Here is a 17,946-nt window from a genome sequence, read left to right as displayed (position 1 = left end):
TTTTCAGATAGACATAAAATAACAAGAAATAAGAGGAGGTATGGAGGGCTACAGATGAGAAACGTTAGGCTATACATCTGCTTCTCTGTAGATCTAGATACTGCAAATATACACTGAAAGACAAGCTCTTGTACCTGCAGAGTTTTGATTAACTCAGGAGTTTCACCTTTATGGCCCTGTATTTGAACAGGAAGATCACCTGCATAATAAACCCCAAGGAAGAAAAAAGGGGAAAGAAAACCAACTCCCTTCTTTTGGGTGGGGAAAAAAAAAAAGAATGACCATGAAATCGCCCAGCACAGTTAAAGAGCTATTAACTTGAATCACTGACAATAGAACCATACTTATGCTAACAGTTCACAGTACTTAAATATTGGATTTAAAACATGGGTCAAAGAAAAATCCATCTGTGGTATAATTCCATTTTAAGTGCATCAATATTTTCAAAATCTCCTAAGAACCCTGTTCTAAGTTGAACAATTATTGCAAGAGCAACAAAACGACTATTTGGCTACATCTGAAAAATGGGGAAGTATTTTGATATAAATTTTCTTCCTTTTCAATTAGAGATTTTGAAAAGCTATACATCTAACACTAAGGTTATATGGAACCTCAAAAATTCATAACACTGTTCCCAGAACTCTTCTGCTTTTTAAACACAACAGCTGCTTTCTGTCTCCCCAACTCTCACATCTAAAAACAGCTCTTCAATGCTGTGCAGTTCACACATTCATAATCATTCAGTAGCCATCCTGAAATCAGTAGAGACTTAAGACCTGACTAACAAGCTACAAGGAACAACAACTAGGCATTTAGATAGGTAAGAGCATTCTGGGGCAACTACAACTTATGCAGGAAGCTACATAAGGCTTGAAATCAAAGGATGAGAAGGTAAATGCCTGGTAAGACCAACAGTCAAAGGAAAGAGAGCATTTGCCAACATTTCAGAGACACAGCTCCAAAGCCACACTAAAACACATATTTTTACCTCCTGTAGGATAGAACAGTTGCCCAGTGTGTTGGTTTTGCGTGGCAAGGTTTTGGTAGCGGGGGGGGGGGGGGGGGGGGGGGGGCTTCTGTGAGAAGCTGCTAGAAGCTTCCCCTGTGTCTGACAGAGCCAATGCCAGCCGGCTCCAAGACGGACCCGCCGCTGGCCTAGGCCAAGCCAATCAGCGCCTCTGTGATAACATATTTAAGAAAAACAGTTAGAGAGGGCTTTTGCAGCCAGAGAGAGGAGTGAGAAGATGTAAGAACATCTGCAGACACCAAGGTCAGTGAAGAAGGAGGGGGAGGAGGTGCTCCAGGCGCCGGAGCAAGATTCCCCTGCAGCCCGTGGTGAAGACCATGGTGAAGCAGGCTGTCCCCCTGCAGCCCATGGAGGGAGGATGAGGGGGTGTAGAGATTCCACCTGCAGCCCGTGGAGGACCCCACGCCGGAGCAGGTGGAGGCACCTGAAGGAGGCTGTGGCCCCGTGGGAAGCCCGCGCTGGAGCAAGCTCCTGGCAGGACCTGTGGATCCGTGGAGAGAGGAGCCCACGCCAGAGCAGGTTTGCTGACAGGACTTGTGACCCCGTGGGGGACCCACGCTGGAGCAGTTTGCTCCTGAAGGTCTGCACCCCGTGGAGGAGACTCACGTTGGAGAAGGCCGTGAAGGACTGTCTCCCGTGAGAGGGACCCCACGCTGGAGCGGGGGAACGATGAGAGGAGTCCTCCCCCTGAGGATGAAGAAGCGGCAGAAACACCGCGTGAGGAACTGACCGTAACCCCCACTCCCCGTCCCCCTGTGCCGCTGGGGGGGGCGGAGGTTGAAGCCGGGAGTGAAGTTGAGCCCGGGAAGATGGGAGGGGTGGGGGGAGGTGTTTTTAAGATTTGGTTTTATTTCTCATTCCTCTACTCTGTTTTGCTTAGTAATAAATAAGATGAATTCCCTCTCTAAGTTCGGTCTGTTTTGCTCGTGATGATAATTAGAGAATGATCTCTCCCTGTCCTTATCTCGACCCGTAAGTTTTTGTTTTTGTTTTTTTTTTCATTGTACCTTTTCTCCCCTGTCTAATGAAAGAGGGGAGTGATAGAGCGGCTCTGGTGGGCACCTGGCCCTCAGCCAGGGTCAACCCACCACACCCAGTTCCCAGAATATCCACTACACTGGTTCATACACAAGTACTTCATATTTTAAACCTTCTAACTCCACACTACCAGTCTGCTTCAGTGCCAAAAGAACTACTACACAGCTTCAACAGTTCTGCCTCCTCTCAACCACATTCACTCCAGCACCAACCTCAGCTGCTCTGAACTTTAGTGTTGCAAATGAGAGATTGGCTGCAGCAGATCAAAACTTGCTGCGAGGTAAGTTTCATAGCCTATGTTTAGAAAAGGACTGTAACATTCAAGATTTCACTCTGGTAAGACAGTTTGATAGAATTTGACAAGGTTAAACCAAATAATTAGCTGCACTACAAACTCCAAACAACACTTTCTGCCATAATGTTTCAGAGTATCTTGTTTTATTAGCAGTATTAACAACTTTGCTATTAAAAAATGTTTGATCAAGAGTGAACTGACAGCATGACTCAAACTTCCTTAAACTTTCAGAATTTCTACCACTCAGTTTCAGATTCTTAACCTCCATGGTGTTTCACCCACCTTATCAGATAAAACCGCACCAAAGTCTAGGTGTACTGACTGATACCTTATTTCTATTGGTCACCTTTGAAGATAACAAACATGAAGGTCTTGTGACTTTCCTGGAAATATTAACTATACTGTAGTTGAATGCTTTTATTTCTCTTATCCCAAGTTCCAGAAGAATATAATAATGTGTGATCCTCTCTTCCACAGGATCATTCTACCATTTTCTCCTAACACGTACTCTGATCCATGGCCAGTTCTTCCATAGGTACTCAAAAGCAGGAGAAATGACCTGCAACACTAAATGCCCTAAATAGCATGGTAGCAACAAATAATTCCATCGTCAACTCTCATCTTCTCTTGGGGATGGAAATACAGCTAAAAGGAAAGCCAGCTGAACCTCATTTCATACGGCTGAATCTGGAAGCAACTCTAGAGAAAGGATCTTCAACCAGTTCTGCACATTTTTACATTTATAATTCCAAGTTATGATTAAAATACAATAATGTCATTTCACAAAAGCAATTAATGAAGACTTTCACAGTAATACACAACTCTAGACAACAATAAATCAGTAAGCACATAGCCTGCTGATTTTGTTGGAATTTGTTTTAAAAAATAAACTATGCTAGAGATATACAGATCATGACATTTTATCATTTAAAGCCTTTTCTTTTCAGTAACAGGACAGTATCCCAGTACTATGCAGAAAACGTCTGCAACAGCTTATAGTCTAGGAAACGGAGTAACACTCAAAATGCTCATATGTTGACCTCATCTAGAAAAATAATTTAAGACATTCACTGCTGATGAGGAATCACTCTGTCAGTCCCTCATGCAAATTCTTAGACTTCACAGATCTGACTCATGATGATTTATTGTGAGGCCCTCTGATTTGTGTTTTATTGCTGCTAAGATAGCAGCACATCCTTTAGCAACTTATTCCTCCACACCTTATTACCACCTTCCAAGATAACTGAAGTAATTTTTAATATATATCTTTAGCGTCATACTTCACTGACTCCCTTTCTTCTCTATCATGTAACAGAAATGAATCTTAACTGCTGCTTTTTCTAGACATCTTAATTTAGCAGCTGATATGGCTGACTGTTCTAATATTTGTGTTACAATACTAAGCAGTAGTGCCAAGTGAAAGCTTGCCAAAAATAACAGTTTACAAATGGGGTGGAGATCAGCATTTACACCTGCAGTTTGAGCACAGCAGTTAAATTCTGTACAAAAGTTTAAAAATCACAGCAGGGATATACTTCAGTAAGTATGTGGAAAATATTAAGAGCTTATAAACTGAACACATATGTTAACAACATGAGAGCACACCTCCTGTGCTATGAGGAGACATTCTCTTCTTACTGTATATCAACTCTAACACTGCCTTTCATATGGTATTGCCCAGGTTTTCTTCTGAACTGCTCCTTGCTTTTTATATAGTAGTACCTTGTTACAATGTACCATGAGATAACATAAATTATATTCTTCAAATGCACCTTCATCAATGCATTTACCAAAGAACAATCCTGGGATCTATTTTTTTAAAAAACTCAGATGACTGATACAATTTTCCAGAATGTCATCAATAGGAAATTGGATTATGCCAAACTTACCAAGATCCAAATCCCATGGGTCTCCTATCATAATCAGGCAAGTCTGGAGCTATCTTGCATGCTTCTATGTTCAGGTATTTAAATATGTGAATTTTTCCTTTTATACATATCTTAAAAAAACCAAACAACAAATAACATAATTTGACAGTACATTTCCAAAGTACTCTACAGACATTATAGTTGAGAGTAATAAATGAGCACACTTATGTCAACCAATGCATTTTTTCTTCTAATCTCACTGCATTTTAGAGAAACAGCTATAGTGGAGCATCACAGGATGCTGTGGAATGGAAGCTGTCCTCCAAGTACACCTGGTCTGCATACAACCTTGTCAGCTGGATGCTGAAATTTCATCATGCAAACAAGACAAGCATATACAAGTGCTAGAATTTATACCCTTGGCATCAGAACAGATGCATCCCACCCATGCCCAGCTTTGAATGGCAGTGGCAGACTGCCAAAGCAAGCTCAAATTTGAAATGAATGAAGCCAGTAACAGCTGTCTTTGCTTTCAAAAGGGAGGCAAAACTACAGGTCTTAGCAAGTGCCACTCTTGACTCAGAAGCAGCAGCTCAAAGCAGAGCCTGTAATACTCAAGGACTTGTATACCCACATTAAAAATCAAATTAGTCACTAACCATATTGCAGTTTCTAGCTCAAAGGCCAATTTGAGCACTCTGCTGCAAAGTGAACCTGCACACAGCAGCACTGAGGCTTCAGTCAAAGTTTTGACATTTGAGTGGCACAAAATCAGTCTTGCCTAACAGAGCTTCCTCTCTCCTACAGTGAAAGCAGAAATGTTCAGCTAACAGTACGACAATGCTAACAGTGGTATTCTTAGTAATATCCCATAGGTGAGAACTCCAATACAGTAAAGAGAAGAAAAAGGGATTTTTCAAGCTGTGCTGTATATTTAACACTTTTAGACAATACAATTTATTTCAAGTCCTTTGCTCTTAAATAAAGTTTGTCATATAATCCTTCAGCTTTTAACTTCATTCTGCCCTTTTTAGTTCAACTAGTCATCTGAATTTCTAGCTGCAGTTTACCTGTGCAGGGGGTGACTGGAGAGGGTTGTTCTCTAACATGATGGTCTGCAGATGTCTGAGGTTTCTATAACAAACTGGTATTGTTGTTATTTTATTGCAGGAGAAATCTAATCGAATCAAAGGCAACTCAGCAAGCTCTGCAGACAGAAAATAAACACCATTCAGGAGGTTTAAGAGCAAGAGTATAAAAATATGTGTTTTACAAATTAATTAAGTACACTGCTTCGAGCTCTCAAGGGAAGAAAAAGGCATTGAAAATAAAGAAGTCCTTGAAGTTTCTGCTGTTATAACCAACAGCCTTCATCTCACCTTCAGGTAAACGCACCAAATTATTTCTTCTGACATTTAGGTCTCGCAAAGATTCCAAATTGCCAATCTGTGGAGGTATTGTCTGTATTTCATTACAGCTCACATCCTACAAAGCAAGAGTAAAGAACAAGTTCGCGGTTTTGACATTACCACCACTGACTGGTAAGCCTCTGTTAATTACAATACACAGTGTTTTATTTAGGGACTGAAAGAAAAAGACAACTATTTACATAACACCTCAGATCTTGATATTCATTAAATCTCACTGCTGATGTGAAGCATTATTCTAATATTAAATATATGGGGAAATAAAAGCTTTAAAAGATTAAGCATTCAAATGTAGATGCTTATTTCAAGTTATCTCATTTAAGCTATTCCATATTATTGGAGACAGTGCAACTTGCTACATAAAAGCTTTTTGCCAGTAACAAATTCACCAACAGCTATAATTCCATCCATCCATCCTTTCAAAAATAGGCAAGACTCTTAGTTAAATTGATATGGGTCATTTGCACTCCAAGGCATCTTTCCCCCACTTATTTTTTTTTAAATCTCACAGTATTTGAAACTCTTTTCTAATATCTTTATACAAAGTTCAAAACACAGTTGGAGATACTACGGCAGATAGAAATCTTCCTTAGATTAAGAACAGATTTAAGTAACTTGCTATTGCATACAAGTGACTAGTTTACAATCACAAAGTTCTCAGCAGAATGAGAAACAAGATGTTGATCTTGCACATGCCCACATAGGATCCTATTTACTGCATTATCTTCATCAGTTTAAAAAAAAGTTATTTCTTCTGAAGCACTTCTGAACCTATTAAATACATCAATTAAAAATTAAAGACTGGATAGTAATAGTTAAAAAATAACTGTATACTCACAAGCTCTGTCAGCTGTCTAAGCTGTCCAATTTCTTCAGGTATTGAAACCAACTTATTATTACTTGCTATCAAAACTTTTAGTGGTAGGCTACAGAGATGTACTGGCAATGTTGAAAGCTGGTTTCGACTTTTTGGACAGAAAGAAAACAAAATCATCAGAACTCTAATGAGAAATCACCTCACATCTTAATGCAATGAAAGACATAGACAAAAAGCATGCTCCATTTAGATGATCACTCAGTTTTTATATAATTACTGTAAAAGTAATTCCATGAAGTCTTTCTGTATTACTTGCTTTATCCAGTTATGTGTAAACAAACTCTGAATATCAAGCACCAAGCCTCATCAGATGCTTTTGAACTCAGTGCTTGGGAATACGATATTTTTGTACCCTTTCAGGTGCTTCTGATAACTGACCACTCTCTTTCACAAATGAGTATGTTTGAACAGAGTGCAAAAGCCTGATAAGTAGTATTGTAGGTCAGCACATACAAAATACCACAAAGTCATTATTTACTCAATTAGAGATATACTTTAAATATTCAGTAAGTCATGTGGATCAAGAATCTTGGTATGACGGATTTCACTATTCCAAAACACAGCCTTGGACATTTTATAATAAACTACTATTAAAGGAAATATGAGGTTGTATGACTGAACTGTAACCTCAGATGAGAATCAGGCAGGATGAGAATGGATTGTGAAAGATTCCATTTAAAACATAGCAAGGAGCAGTGACTGGATGATTGGAAAGTTATTAGGATCTTAACTAAGGCTTTGATCAGGCATTGACATTTACCAAAATATGCTGTTGTATTATTTCATGCTTGAAACCTAGATTTCCCTACAATAGAGGGGAAAAGAAAGAAAAAGAAAAAAGTTCTGAGCAGTAAGTGAAGCAACAGCAGTTTTTAAAAGGATAATAATTGGACTGCACCTACTAGAGATCATAGCAATAGGAAGCTCTTACCTGATTCATATCCCATTCCTACAATTCTCACCATCAATAAAAAATGAAAATAAAGAAACATAAGCATGCTAAATTGGCAAAAGCATAACACCAGAAGGAAGGAGCCTGCCTGAAGTTTTTCTGGATTGATATCACTGCCAATTTGTGGCAAGGAACTTTCCACAGCTCTTAAAAGACCTTCTTCAAATGAAAGATGCTGTACACAGTTGAATTTCATGAACAGGCTAAGTTGCAGCAATTACCTTTAATGCTGGCAGAGAAGCATTAATGCTTGAGAAGGATCTTTAAAAGCCACCAGTACAGTGAAGGTAAAGGGAAATTGCATAAGCCTTATTCAGCTGCTGAGAGCTGAATTGTAAAGACTATCCAAAAGCTCTGTCCTCTTTTTTCAGTCTGCATGAAAACTACTGGAATTTATTTTGAGAGTCCTTTAAAATGGAATTAGCTTTCTTCTTCATACTCCACTTCTACAAGCAGCTGCTTAATCCTCATGTTCCCTAAGTCAGTAAGACTGGTTCAGGTTGCTCTGATTCAATGACATACAATATAACAACGTGATGATTACACACCACATTAGCATTACTTATGGATGCATCAAAATTTATAAACCCAGACTACTGATGCTTAAGCAAAACTTCTAAGACAATTGTTACCTGATATTTAGAAATGTTAAAGATTGTAAGTTCAAAACAGCCTCTGGGATATATCGAATGCAGTTCTGGTACAGATTAAGACTCTCGAGGGAGACAAAGTGACATGCTTCTGCTGGAAGCTCTGACAGCCTGTTCCGTGACAAATCTGAAGGGAGGGAAAAAAGAAACATTCAGTAAAGCTATCTTAAAACTTCATGAGGACAAGTATTGTCTGTATATTTGCCATCACACAGTGGCAACAGTTGGACAGGAATCAGTTTCGCTGTCCTGCCTGCAAAATTTTCAAGATTATGAAGTGACTCTCCCTTCACACACAAAATAAATCAACATCTTTTAAAAATCTTACAGCCCCAATGAGAAAAAGAGCACCAGATGCAACATTTCTTTCATGCCCTGAACTGCCTTATGCTTAGAGGAAGCTAGTTTAAGATGTGGAAAGCCCAGCTTCAAATGACTGTTCAAGGACCATCTTTAGATTATGGAGTTGGTATTGGGTGGGCATTGCTGTGATGAAAACAAACAGAAAGTACTTTTCTCCTAGCCCATGGCTAAGATACTCTCTGCTACATGGAAATCTCAGCTTCAAATTTTTGGTCTAAAAATACACACTTTATTATAGACAGATGCATATTTATAGGTAACAGTTCCAACAGGGGAAACATGAGCCACACACCTCAGACAAGCCTTGTGTACTCTAGCCAAAGCATTCCCTTCTTCAGAAAGACACCAGTTCAAGCCTGTAATCTTAACCAGGCAATGGAAGGATTTTCAATAAAGGGTCTTCCCAGCTGCTGAGAAACACTCTGCTTGCTGCTAGCAGTAAGGTTCACTGTTTCTTTGTGATCATACATTCCTTGCTTGGCAAGAGAAAAAAGTTTAACCAAAACTACTACCAAATGTTTGTATTTGACGAACCAATATTTTTCCTTAGCCAGTTCCAAATAGGAGCCTATACATATACAATATCCATCAGTATTACTCTCCTTCAAAAGTAAAAGCTGCATGGTGATAAATAATGCAGATGCAAAGGATTCTTTTTTCTTTAAAGGTCAAGGAAATTTCTTGCTTATAAATGCCAAAGGACAGTTCTTACACACACACACACTAACAGCTTCCTAACACACCCAGTTCTTAATTCTGACAGGAGTTATGCTCACATCAAGAGCACCTTATGTCAGCAGGAAGTTCCTATAGAGATAGTGCCTGTTTAATAAGCTGACGCTTTACCTTTACATTTTTTAAGGCAGGGCAGACATTGTAAAAACCCATCTAACCTGACTCAGTGTCGTGAATGATTAAAAAAATATCCAAATTTAATGTTTTCTTTGTTTTGAATTTCAATTTCTCCTCATCAGCATAAGAGGATAAAAGCTCCCACTCCAAAACATATACAATAAACTGACATAGTAATTTCTGTATCTTTATTCCATGAAAGAACCATCCAATACAGATTACTTTTAAAAGACTGCCAAATGCAGGCAAGTCTTATGTCTCTTGACTTTTTTTTTTTTTAAAGGGAAGCTCTTCCATAGTAAAAAAGCCCTCCTCAGAGAGATTCTGCTTACCACCGTTCCAATGTACGCTGCTCTAGGTTGCCCAAGGTAAAGAGGTCACTCCAAGTGCAGGTGGAACTGACTCTAGGCCTACCTCAATGCTTAGAACAAACCATGAGCTACTACTGATAAATAACCAGTATTTAAAAATCTCAGTAGAAAGCAGCACTACAAAAAAGATTGTAGAGAAAAACCTCCAGATGTACTTTAATGTACAAGTGGGAAGGAACTGCATTATCCAATCTACAGAAGCTAAATATAGCAGAGGCTATGATGGATATAAAGTTCAGCAGATGTTGCAGGGTGCACACAGATAAGAAAACATGAAAGTCATGGAAACTTCTAATCTGCTGAATACAAAAAGGTAATGGGGAACATAATGAAACTCCTTGTCTGGTCAGCAAGGAGTATTTAAAAAAAAAATTAAAAAATTAAAAAAAATTCACACTAAGTGCCTCTTTCCAGCTTTTATCAGCCTCAAACATGACCTCAGCTTAAACTTGTCCAAACCTGATTTTGAAAACCCAACACTTTTAAATGAATGCCTCCAACCAGCTCTAATAGTGGAGCTAAAATTACAAAATAATAGAAGTTGTCAGCATTAATTATGCAATGCATATCTAGAATTGTTTAATTGCCTTATGACAGAAAACAGTTTGAGATCTTTGTCCTCCTTTTCTATTTTTTGCAAAAGAGGGCAACCTTTTTTCCTCATTTTTTCTTTTCTTCTAAGAGCGAGGAAAAACCTGCACTTACAGATTGCTAAAGAAAGCTTTCATAAACATCTTAATCTTACCATACGCTAATCCAGATAAAACAACAGATAAATGTATCAAATGCAAAGAAAGACCACACTGACGGATCCTGCTACTGCCAAACCCAAAGTTTTCTTAGCTCTATTGTTTGTCCCAGGCTCTTTATATCATCAGAGTTGGGGAAAACTCCGACTAGAATTAAATACAACAGTTTTTCTGATCATCTCACCACACAGCCCCATAAAGCCTAAACCGGCACCAGGGAAAAATGTTTCCTAAGTGGAAACAGCAAATTAATCGGACTGATCAGAACCCGGTTAAGAATTTGTCAAGTAAAGGAGTCGAAGTATCTGTGTATATCCTGCAGGGACACAGCATGCACTTTCAAGGGAATTTATGCAATGGACACTTATCTTGCACAAGCCATCTCCAGTAATACACTAGTCTGTCCTAGGATTTCTTCTGCTTTACTTCCACAATTTCATTCTCATTAATGTTTTAGAGAAAATGACAGCGAACTCCAACCCTCCCCTCCTCTAAGCTGTACAGCTGAAGATTTAAAGCAGACTAATGGTGCTAAAACTGAGCAACAATGTGATGTCCAAAATTGCGACATTCCCAATGGGATCTCTCCTGTGCCAACATTGTTATAAAACGTAACAGGAGAAGAGTGATTTCCAAACAAACATACTGTCCCAACACAAATAAAAATGATGTATTCTGAAAATTTTCAAGTGCAGCCAATCATAGTATTTGTAATCACTGAAATTCAACTTGCCATAGTGTTTCACAGTACAGCTGTATGTTACCATATAAAAGAAAGGGAGAAGAATCCAAATTATTTCAGAGATGACAAGAAACAAGCAAGAGTAATTTTTTTAAAAAATTAAATATTTAGCTTCCACATTGACTAGATGTTTAAGCACCTATTTATTTTAAATAATTATTATAACATTGGTTCACATATAAGGTGTGTTTTTCTTAGTGACCCTGGAGGATGGAACTGAATTCCACCACCTGTCTCACAGTACAATAACATCCTCCAGCATACAGCTTTATCCCTCCTTCACACAGGCAAAGTCTGTTTTAATACTATCCATTTTAACAAAGAAATGGGCTTCCCAAGTAATGAGCCATATTTTCTGGCAGAAGAGTCACAAAGAGAAAGTTTCTTTCAACTCTGTTTTGGAAAGGGTTTAACCACAAACATAAGAATTCTCAATTGCTTTTTGTTTCACTATCTCATCAAAGAACATTTAAAACCTAGTGTTTACATATTGTGCAGGCCATAAGGCATGAACTAGGTCAAGAACTTCATATATTCTGAGCTATGTTTTAGTATTTCTAAAGAAATAACTCCCTGCAAAGTAACACTAGGTACGAAGAAATGAAAATACACTTTTTCAAACAACAAATGAGCTTATAGCATGATAGAAATGAGAAACCAAGGCTGGTTAGCAGCAATGACTAAGTTTTTCCAGACTTCCCTCAATTTACAGTGATTTTTAAAACTTGGCATTTCTGTTTAGAAGTACAAATTCAGTAGAAAGCAGATTAAATTGGAGCCGAATTTTGATGCAGCAGTATAGTCTCTTCAATAATTCAACATGGGCCTAACCAATTACAAGTTTGGTTAATAAGGCTGCAGAATTTTTACTCACATGATGGCCAAGAGAATGCTATCTTATACACAGTATCTACAACTTTATGTGTTTGAATGGGGAGCTAAAGACGGAAGGTCTGCCAGGACCATTAAAAAAGGCAAGTGCTGGGAAAAAAAAAAAGATTAAGCTATACTGTAAAACAGGAATACCTCAAGAATTAGACAGAAGCAAAATATGATAAAATGCAGTGTGAATTCTGAATCTGCAGATGAAGTACTGCTTTTGGTTACTTGCAATCCCTGCCTTGCCCCCTTGCAAACCTCCAACAATTATTTAAATTGCCGAAGTCGAGAACATAGCATCCCTAAGACTCAGTGACTTTTTTTATTTTGGCCAATTGCTCCAGAAAGTGGACCTTAAATAGGACCAGAAATGGGGCAGAGAGTACAGCAGTCATTGTACGAAACAATTCAACAACTCCATCCTCTTCCCCACCTTCCTCCTAAAAATATCTGAATGAAAGGAACAGCCCTAACAAAACCAGGAGAGAAGAAAAAAGCCCTCCAGGGATTGGTTATATATTTATATATACACTACCCTGCAGTACAGCAGTAGCCGGTGCTTTTCCAAAAGAGAAAGTGGAAGTGAGGTAAAGGAAAAACTAAGGAATCTTCTTGAAAATATCTTGTCAATTAAGACTTTAGTGATATTCTTCTACTACTGTATCCATAAGATAACCATTCAACAACAACCAGAAAATAAAAAGGTATTATAGTACAAATTATGGTGCAAACTGAAATTTATCTTGCTATGAGATTTTTTTTTTAATTTTTATTTTTTTACAAATACTGTATCATGAACTAAGAAGCAATTGATAACTGTGAAATCAACCAAGGAGTAATCAGCACAGTGCAAATTATTTGCTTTAATATGTACGTGCACACCCTTGCTGCTTGACATATCATAAAACACAAAGAGCAAATGACTAATTCCCCCCGCAAAACACAAATGCTGAATTTCACTATGGATAAGCATGAGTGAAATATGGCTATTATACTTTGAACTAGAACTGACTTGCTTGTGTTCACATTTTATGGGTTAAAATTTGTTACCAGAAATCTGCTTTAAGAAAGGTTCTTCTAGCCTGCTAAAAATGGATGCGTTTCCTTGAAGGCAAGATCATGTGGAACTTTGGCAAAGGAGAAGCGTTCTTTGGAACTAAGCTCTTTGTGAAAGATAAAAAAAGCCAACAGTACAAATACAAAATGAAGTCTCAGAGCGGAGTCAGATCACTGACCTGTTCCATCTTAATTGGGATTCCGTTCAGAAAGCCAACAAATCCAGTGTTAAATGCGACTAGAGAATACACTATGTTCAAAACTGCATCATTTGGCATCTTCCTGCTCAAAGAAGAATGTTCCTCTAACATCAAACATTAACAAGGCTCTGTTCACACATCTTCAACTTAAGCTGTAACACAAATTTAGTCTCCAAAGGAAAATCATTGATGCACTGTTTAAGGTACTGGGTACTTTGACTACGTACGCTATAAAGAGGGGGAGCTGCAGCTCAACTGTTGCTGGCACTCAAACTAGCTGGGGCGGTGGTGAATTCCAATTCATCACGAGATGCTAACGTGATCAGTCCACTAATCCTGTTGCGATGGGAATACAGCTTCTGCCCTCATTCCAATTAACTACAACAATGAAGGGCAGTTCTAGGTCTGGGCTGTGCTACAAGATTTTGTTGATAAAGATCTGCCTTTTGTCACCAGAGATCTGCATGTGTTCCCCAAACACTTATTTTGGTGTGGGGTGGTTTTGTGTGTGGGGTTTGTTTTTGGTTTTTTTGGGGGGAGGGTCAGTGGGGGGGGTGGAGTTTTTTTTGTTGGGTTTTTTTTTGTTTGTTTTGTTTTTTAATTTAAACCAGCAAAGCCTAGATTCTTGGCTGTCTATTCAAAACTGAATGTCAGCGACCACCATAACACTCGCTGGCAAAATGCTAACGTAAGAGAGATTGTGACATTATGTCAGCAGCTGTAAACTGTGGGCTCCCACCCATGATGTATCATGTCTTCTATAATAACCCAGTTGCAGCTGTGTGACATCAGCCATGAATGTGCTGCAGTGATGCAACAATACTGGTATCTGTGAATTGATTTGAATCCTGATGGTGACACTGGCTGCTACATACTGCCCTCAATTACGATGACTTCATTTGAAGGGCAAGAAAATGTTCTGTTTTCCCTAAAACTATGAAGCATGCGTTGTAACTTAAAAGCACACTCACAGTTTTCCTTTTATAACAGACAAATCTAAGATATATTAGCTTGCAGCTTACAGACAAAAAAAATATTTTCGTATAAATAATTAGATAAGCCAATCAATGACCATGAGGCTGACAGCCAGATAGTGACAGAAGGCAAAAGGCAGAACGAACTGCTGTAAGAGGATAAAGTACAGCTGTTCAAGAAGAAATACATTCAAAGTCTGGAACTGTGTAAACAGAGGGGGGGGTTTTCCCCCACATACACAACTTGAAGACCAGAAGCAAACTCCACAGTTTCACAATGATAACAAAACCGCAATCACCAGCTTCTCATAAACACTGAAGAATAACCTTGAAGTAGCTGATGTAATCTCGCAGATATGGAAAGCAGCTCACCTCAACAACTCATTTACAACTGCTGTTCCGGAAGAGCTGGGCGGCTCCCTGGAAATTAACTGCTTAGGTTACAGGCATCTTTATGATAATGTCACTAAAGAGATCTTTTGAGGAACCTGATGCCATTCGATTGCTCAATTATGATATTTAGAATCAAGTCTATTAAAACAATTTCATTTCCAAATGAATTTAAAGCACATTGTTATATAAAATTTAAGTCCTTTTTGTCAGTCATTCTATCGCCAAATAAATTCATGCATATTGATCCCAGTTTTATGAATTGATTTATTTTACCTCCCAAACATTTCAGAACTTGAAATGAAAATCTGAGAAGAGCAATGCTTGTGATCTTGCTGATTTTTAGGAAACATTCCCATAAAGCTACTAGAAGAAAATGAATGAAAGCATAGCCCTAAGCAGATGAGGTACTGGTATTACTGTAATGACTGTCATCTTACACAAGAAAACTAGAAATCATCATAAAAGAATACCTCTGTGATATAATTCTGATGGTGTTGGTCTCTGTACTCAGTACCTGGGAATGTTTTCCTTTCTAAGCACAGGAAATGTTGGCATCCTTAGAGCTTCATCTCACACCTGGAGGATTTCCTGACGCAGGAAGGGTGACTTTACCTCTTCCCGCCTGCTGTGATACAATACTACCACTTTTGTCATACCCTAATTTAAAACAAACCTCAGAAATGTCATCTTGTGACCCAACTTCTACCTGCTAGTCCTGTCAAACCTGAACTTTTCCCAACTATTCTCCCATGTATCTAAGATACTCTTCTTGTAAACCTGTTAAGGTGAAAGAAGGTGGCAGTTACTGAACCAAAATGAGGTTGCTTCTTCTTTGTTTTACCTAGGTAATGTGCACTGCCGATGTGATAGCACCACTGCCCACGCTGGAATACCTGAGTAACAGGCATAATGAAGACTGTTTTCATCTACATTATTTTTGTAGCCCTCTAATGAAATACATCCCCCAATTTCTAGTTTCAATTTCCAATATTTCATGAAGGAAAACTATATTCAGACATGCGATCTGTCCTTGATACACTTATCACACTTCAATTCTCAGCAGATCCATTCTTGATATGTACAATCACATTCCTACCTAGCAGCAGTACTAGCAGCATTAAACTGTTTTAAGCATTTCCAGGGACTATCATTTTGTAACAAAGAATCTCCTGCTGTTTTTTACAACACAAACAGGCTATGATTTCTGCAGTTACAGAAAAACGAGGCAAAGGTTAGTGGTTTCTTCCAAATGTCAACTTGGTAGTGCCATGCCTAGAACGCAGAGGTGCTTACCACCAAAGCCTACTTCTCCAAACTGAGAATATACCGCATAACAAGCAAAACAAATTGAAAGACTACACTCCACACTGAAATCAGTCCTCTAGATTTCCTGCCCCGTGTGCTAAAGACAAGGTTTGTTTTTACCCAAAGCCACTTAACACCGTCCTTTATAAAACCCATTTCAAATCATTGCCAAATCATTGTTAAGTTTCAGATGTGTGGATCAAAGTTTCACATACACTATTTCCTCTGGCTACACTTTTATTGTGGAACATTCAATACAAATAACAAAGCTTCTTGCCAAATATTTAAAAAAAAAAAGAAGAAACCCCCTCACTTCTCTGAAGAACTCTAACAAATCCCTTGCTTGAAGCAATTTTAGCAAGCAAGAACTATGGCCAAAGCATTTACCTTTTCCTTCAACATCTAGCTTACCAAATGAAACCTGGCTAGCTTTTTTGGTTTTTAACTCAGGAGCATCTGAAGAACAGTCACGCTAGGGAGTTATGCAGAATCCGGCTTCCAAATTACTTGAACTACACTGATTATTTTTTTTTTTTTTTAGCAGTAAGTTGCTCCTTCAAGTCTTCTCCATTAAAACACTTCACATAAAACCAAGAAATGAATCAAGTACAACTCTCTTAGACTAGTCTCTGCAAAATTCACCATTCTGTTAAGACTAGAAAAATCTATGTACAAAGATCTGTAAGAACTTTAATTATACTAAATAAGAAAACTCAATCATACCTGGGATCAAAGAGGAAAAAAGAAGATTCTAAGCACCAACTCCCATTATCCCTCCCTTTTTTCTCTCCACATTATTTTAATGCATATTTGCTGTAGTTTAGCTTTCTCTTTTACACATGAATGAAAACCTCACAGGTGTCAACGTAAAAACACTGACTAAACACAAACACATATTTTAGAGTTCTGCACTTAATGTCAGATGCTGTACGTCCTCTAACAAGAAAGCACATTCCCAACGAAAGCATGATTCTCTCATCGGAGCAGACTGCATGAGTACTGCAAGCAGAGGATAAACATTCTAATCAGAGTAACAACTTGGAATACAATGCCACTTCCTCTGTGAAATAATTTTATTTTCCTTTTGAAAGGAATAATATTGCTTGTTTATTAAAAATAAATAAACAAACCACCAAGAAAACAGTGGAAACTATAGAACACCATTACGCAGTTGTTCTTGTGTGGTTACTGGAGAACAGGCAAGAGCAACAAGCTCCAGTCCCTGCAAGGAACTGAGAACTCCTAATATTCCATTGACTCTGGTTGCTTTTCCTCTAGTTGGCTCTAGAGCAGGAAAATCAGTAGCCTAAATGGCTCAAACTGTTACATCAAGTATAATTTATTAATTTTTCAACACAGACCCTGGCTTCACAGTCAGCTTCTCTAAGCCAGTGAAGGGAACAATTCTTTACCAGCCATGTGTTATCATCCCCTCCCTTGCACCAGCACTCCTGATCGTGCAGCCACACAGCCAGTTGGGTCTCATTACTGAGAACAAATGCTGCAAAAAACCCAAAGCCACAAATAGTCTGCAGCCCTTCTGAGGCATGATCTGATTCATGCTGCAGTTGTGTAATCTCTAACGTCAATACAAGGGAGAGGATGAGAACATGTGTCTGCATGTGTAGGGAAGAAAGGGACCATAACTTTTGGCACTGGCTGGGATCTGGACTAGCTGGTTAACAAGCAGCATGAAACTACACTTTCTTTGGTTCCTTAACACACACCCTTCTAACAAAACACAGAGTTCTTTTCAGAGGAGCAAATATAGATTGTGATCAGGGATTTTTTTCCCAAGTTTTGCTCATTACAGATATGCACCTGTGTGTACAGCATGATATTTTAAGGATAGCACACGGTGGAGCAAAGCAAACACTTCAGGAATAAGATGCAACCACTTTTCAGATGAGCAGGGAGCAGAATTTAGT

General features: G+C 38.5%; 1 protein-coding gene across 22 annotated transcripts in view; it reads right to left on the bottom strand.

Annotated features, from left to right (window-relative positions):
* The window catches only part of LRCH3 (leucine rich repeats and calponin homology domain containing 3), a 70,896-nt gene that overhangs the window by 33,720 nt on the left and 19,230 nt on the right, over window positions 1-17,946 (bottom strand). For all 22 annotated transcript variants that reach the window (XM_075761334.1, XM_075761354.1, XM_075761339.1 and 19 more), the window contains exons 2-6: window positions 8,117-8,261; window positions 6,494-6,620; window positions 5,608-5,713; window positions 5,299-5,435; window positions 4,250-4,359 (exon numbers count right to left, since the gene is read on the bottom strand). In XM_075761334.1, coding sequence (XP_075617449.1) covers window positions 4,250-4,359; window positions 5,299-5,435; window positions 5,608-5,713; window positions 6,494-6,620; window positions 8,117-8,261 — 625 coding nt within the window. The remainder of the gene's footprint in view (window positions 1-4,249; window positions 4,360-5,298; window positions 5,436-5,607; window positions 5,714-6,493; window positions 6,621-8,116; window positions 8,262-17,946) is intronic.

The sequence above is a fragment of the Balearica regulorum genome, chromosome 9 (genome assembly GCF_011004875.1).
Source record: "Balearica regulorum gibbericeps isolate bBalReg1 chromosome 9, bBalReg1.pri, whole genome shotgun sequence".
Lineage (NCBI taxonomy): Eukaryota > Metazoa > Chordata > Aves > Gruiformes > Gruidae > Balearica > Balearica regulorum.
This window is presented reverse-complemented; position numbering and strand designations above follow the sequence as displayed.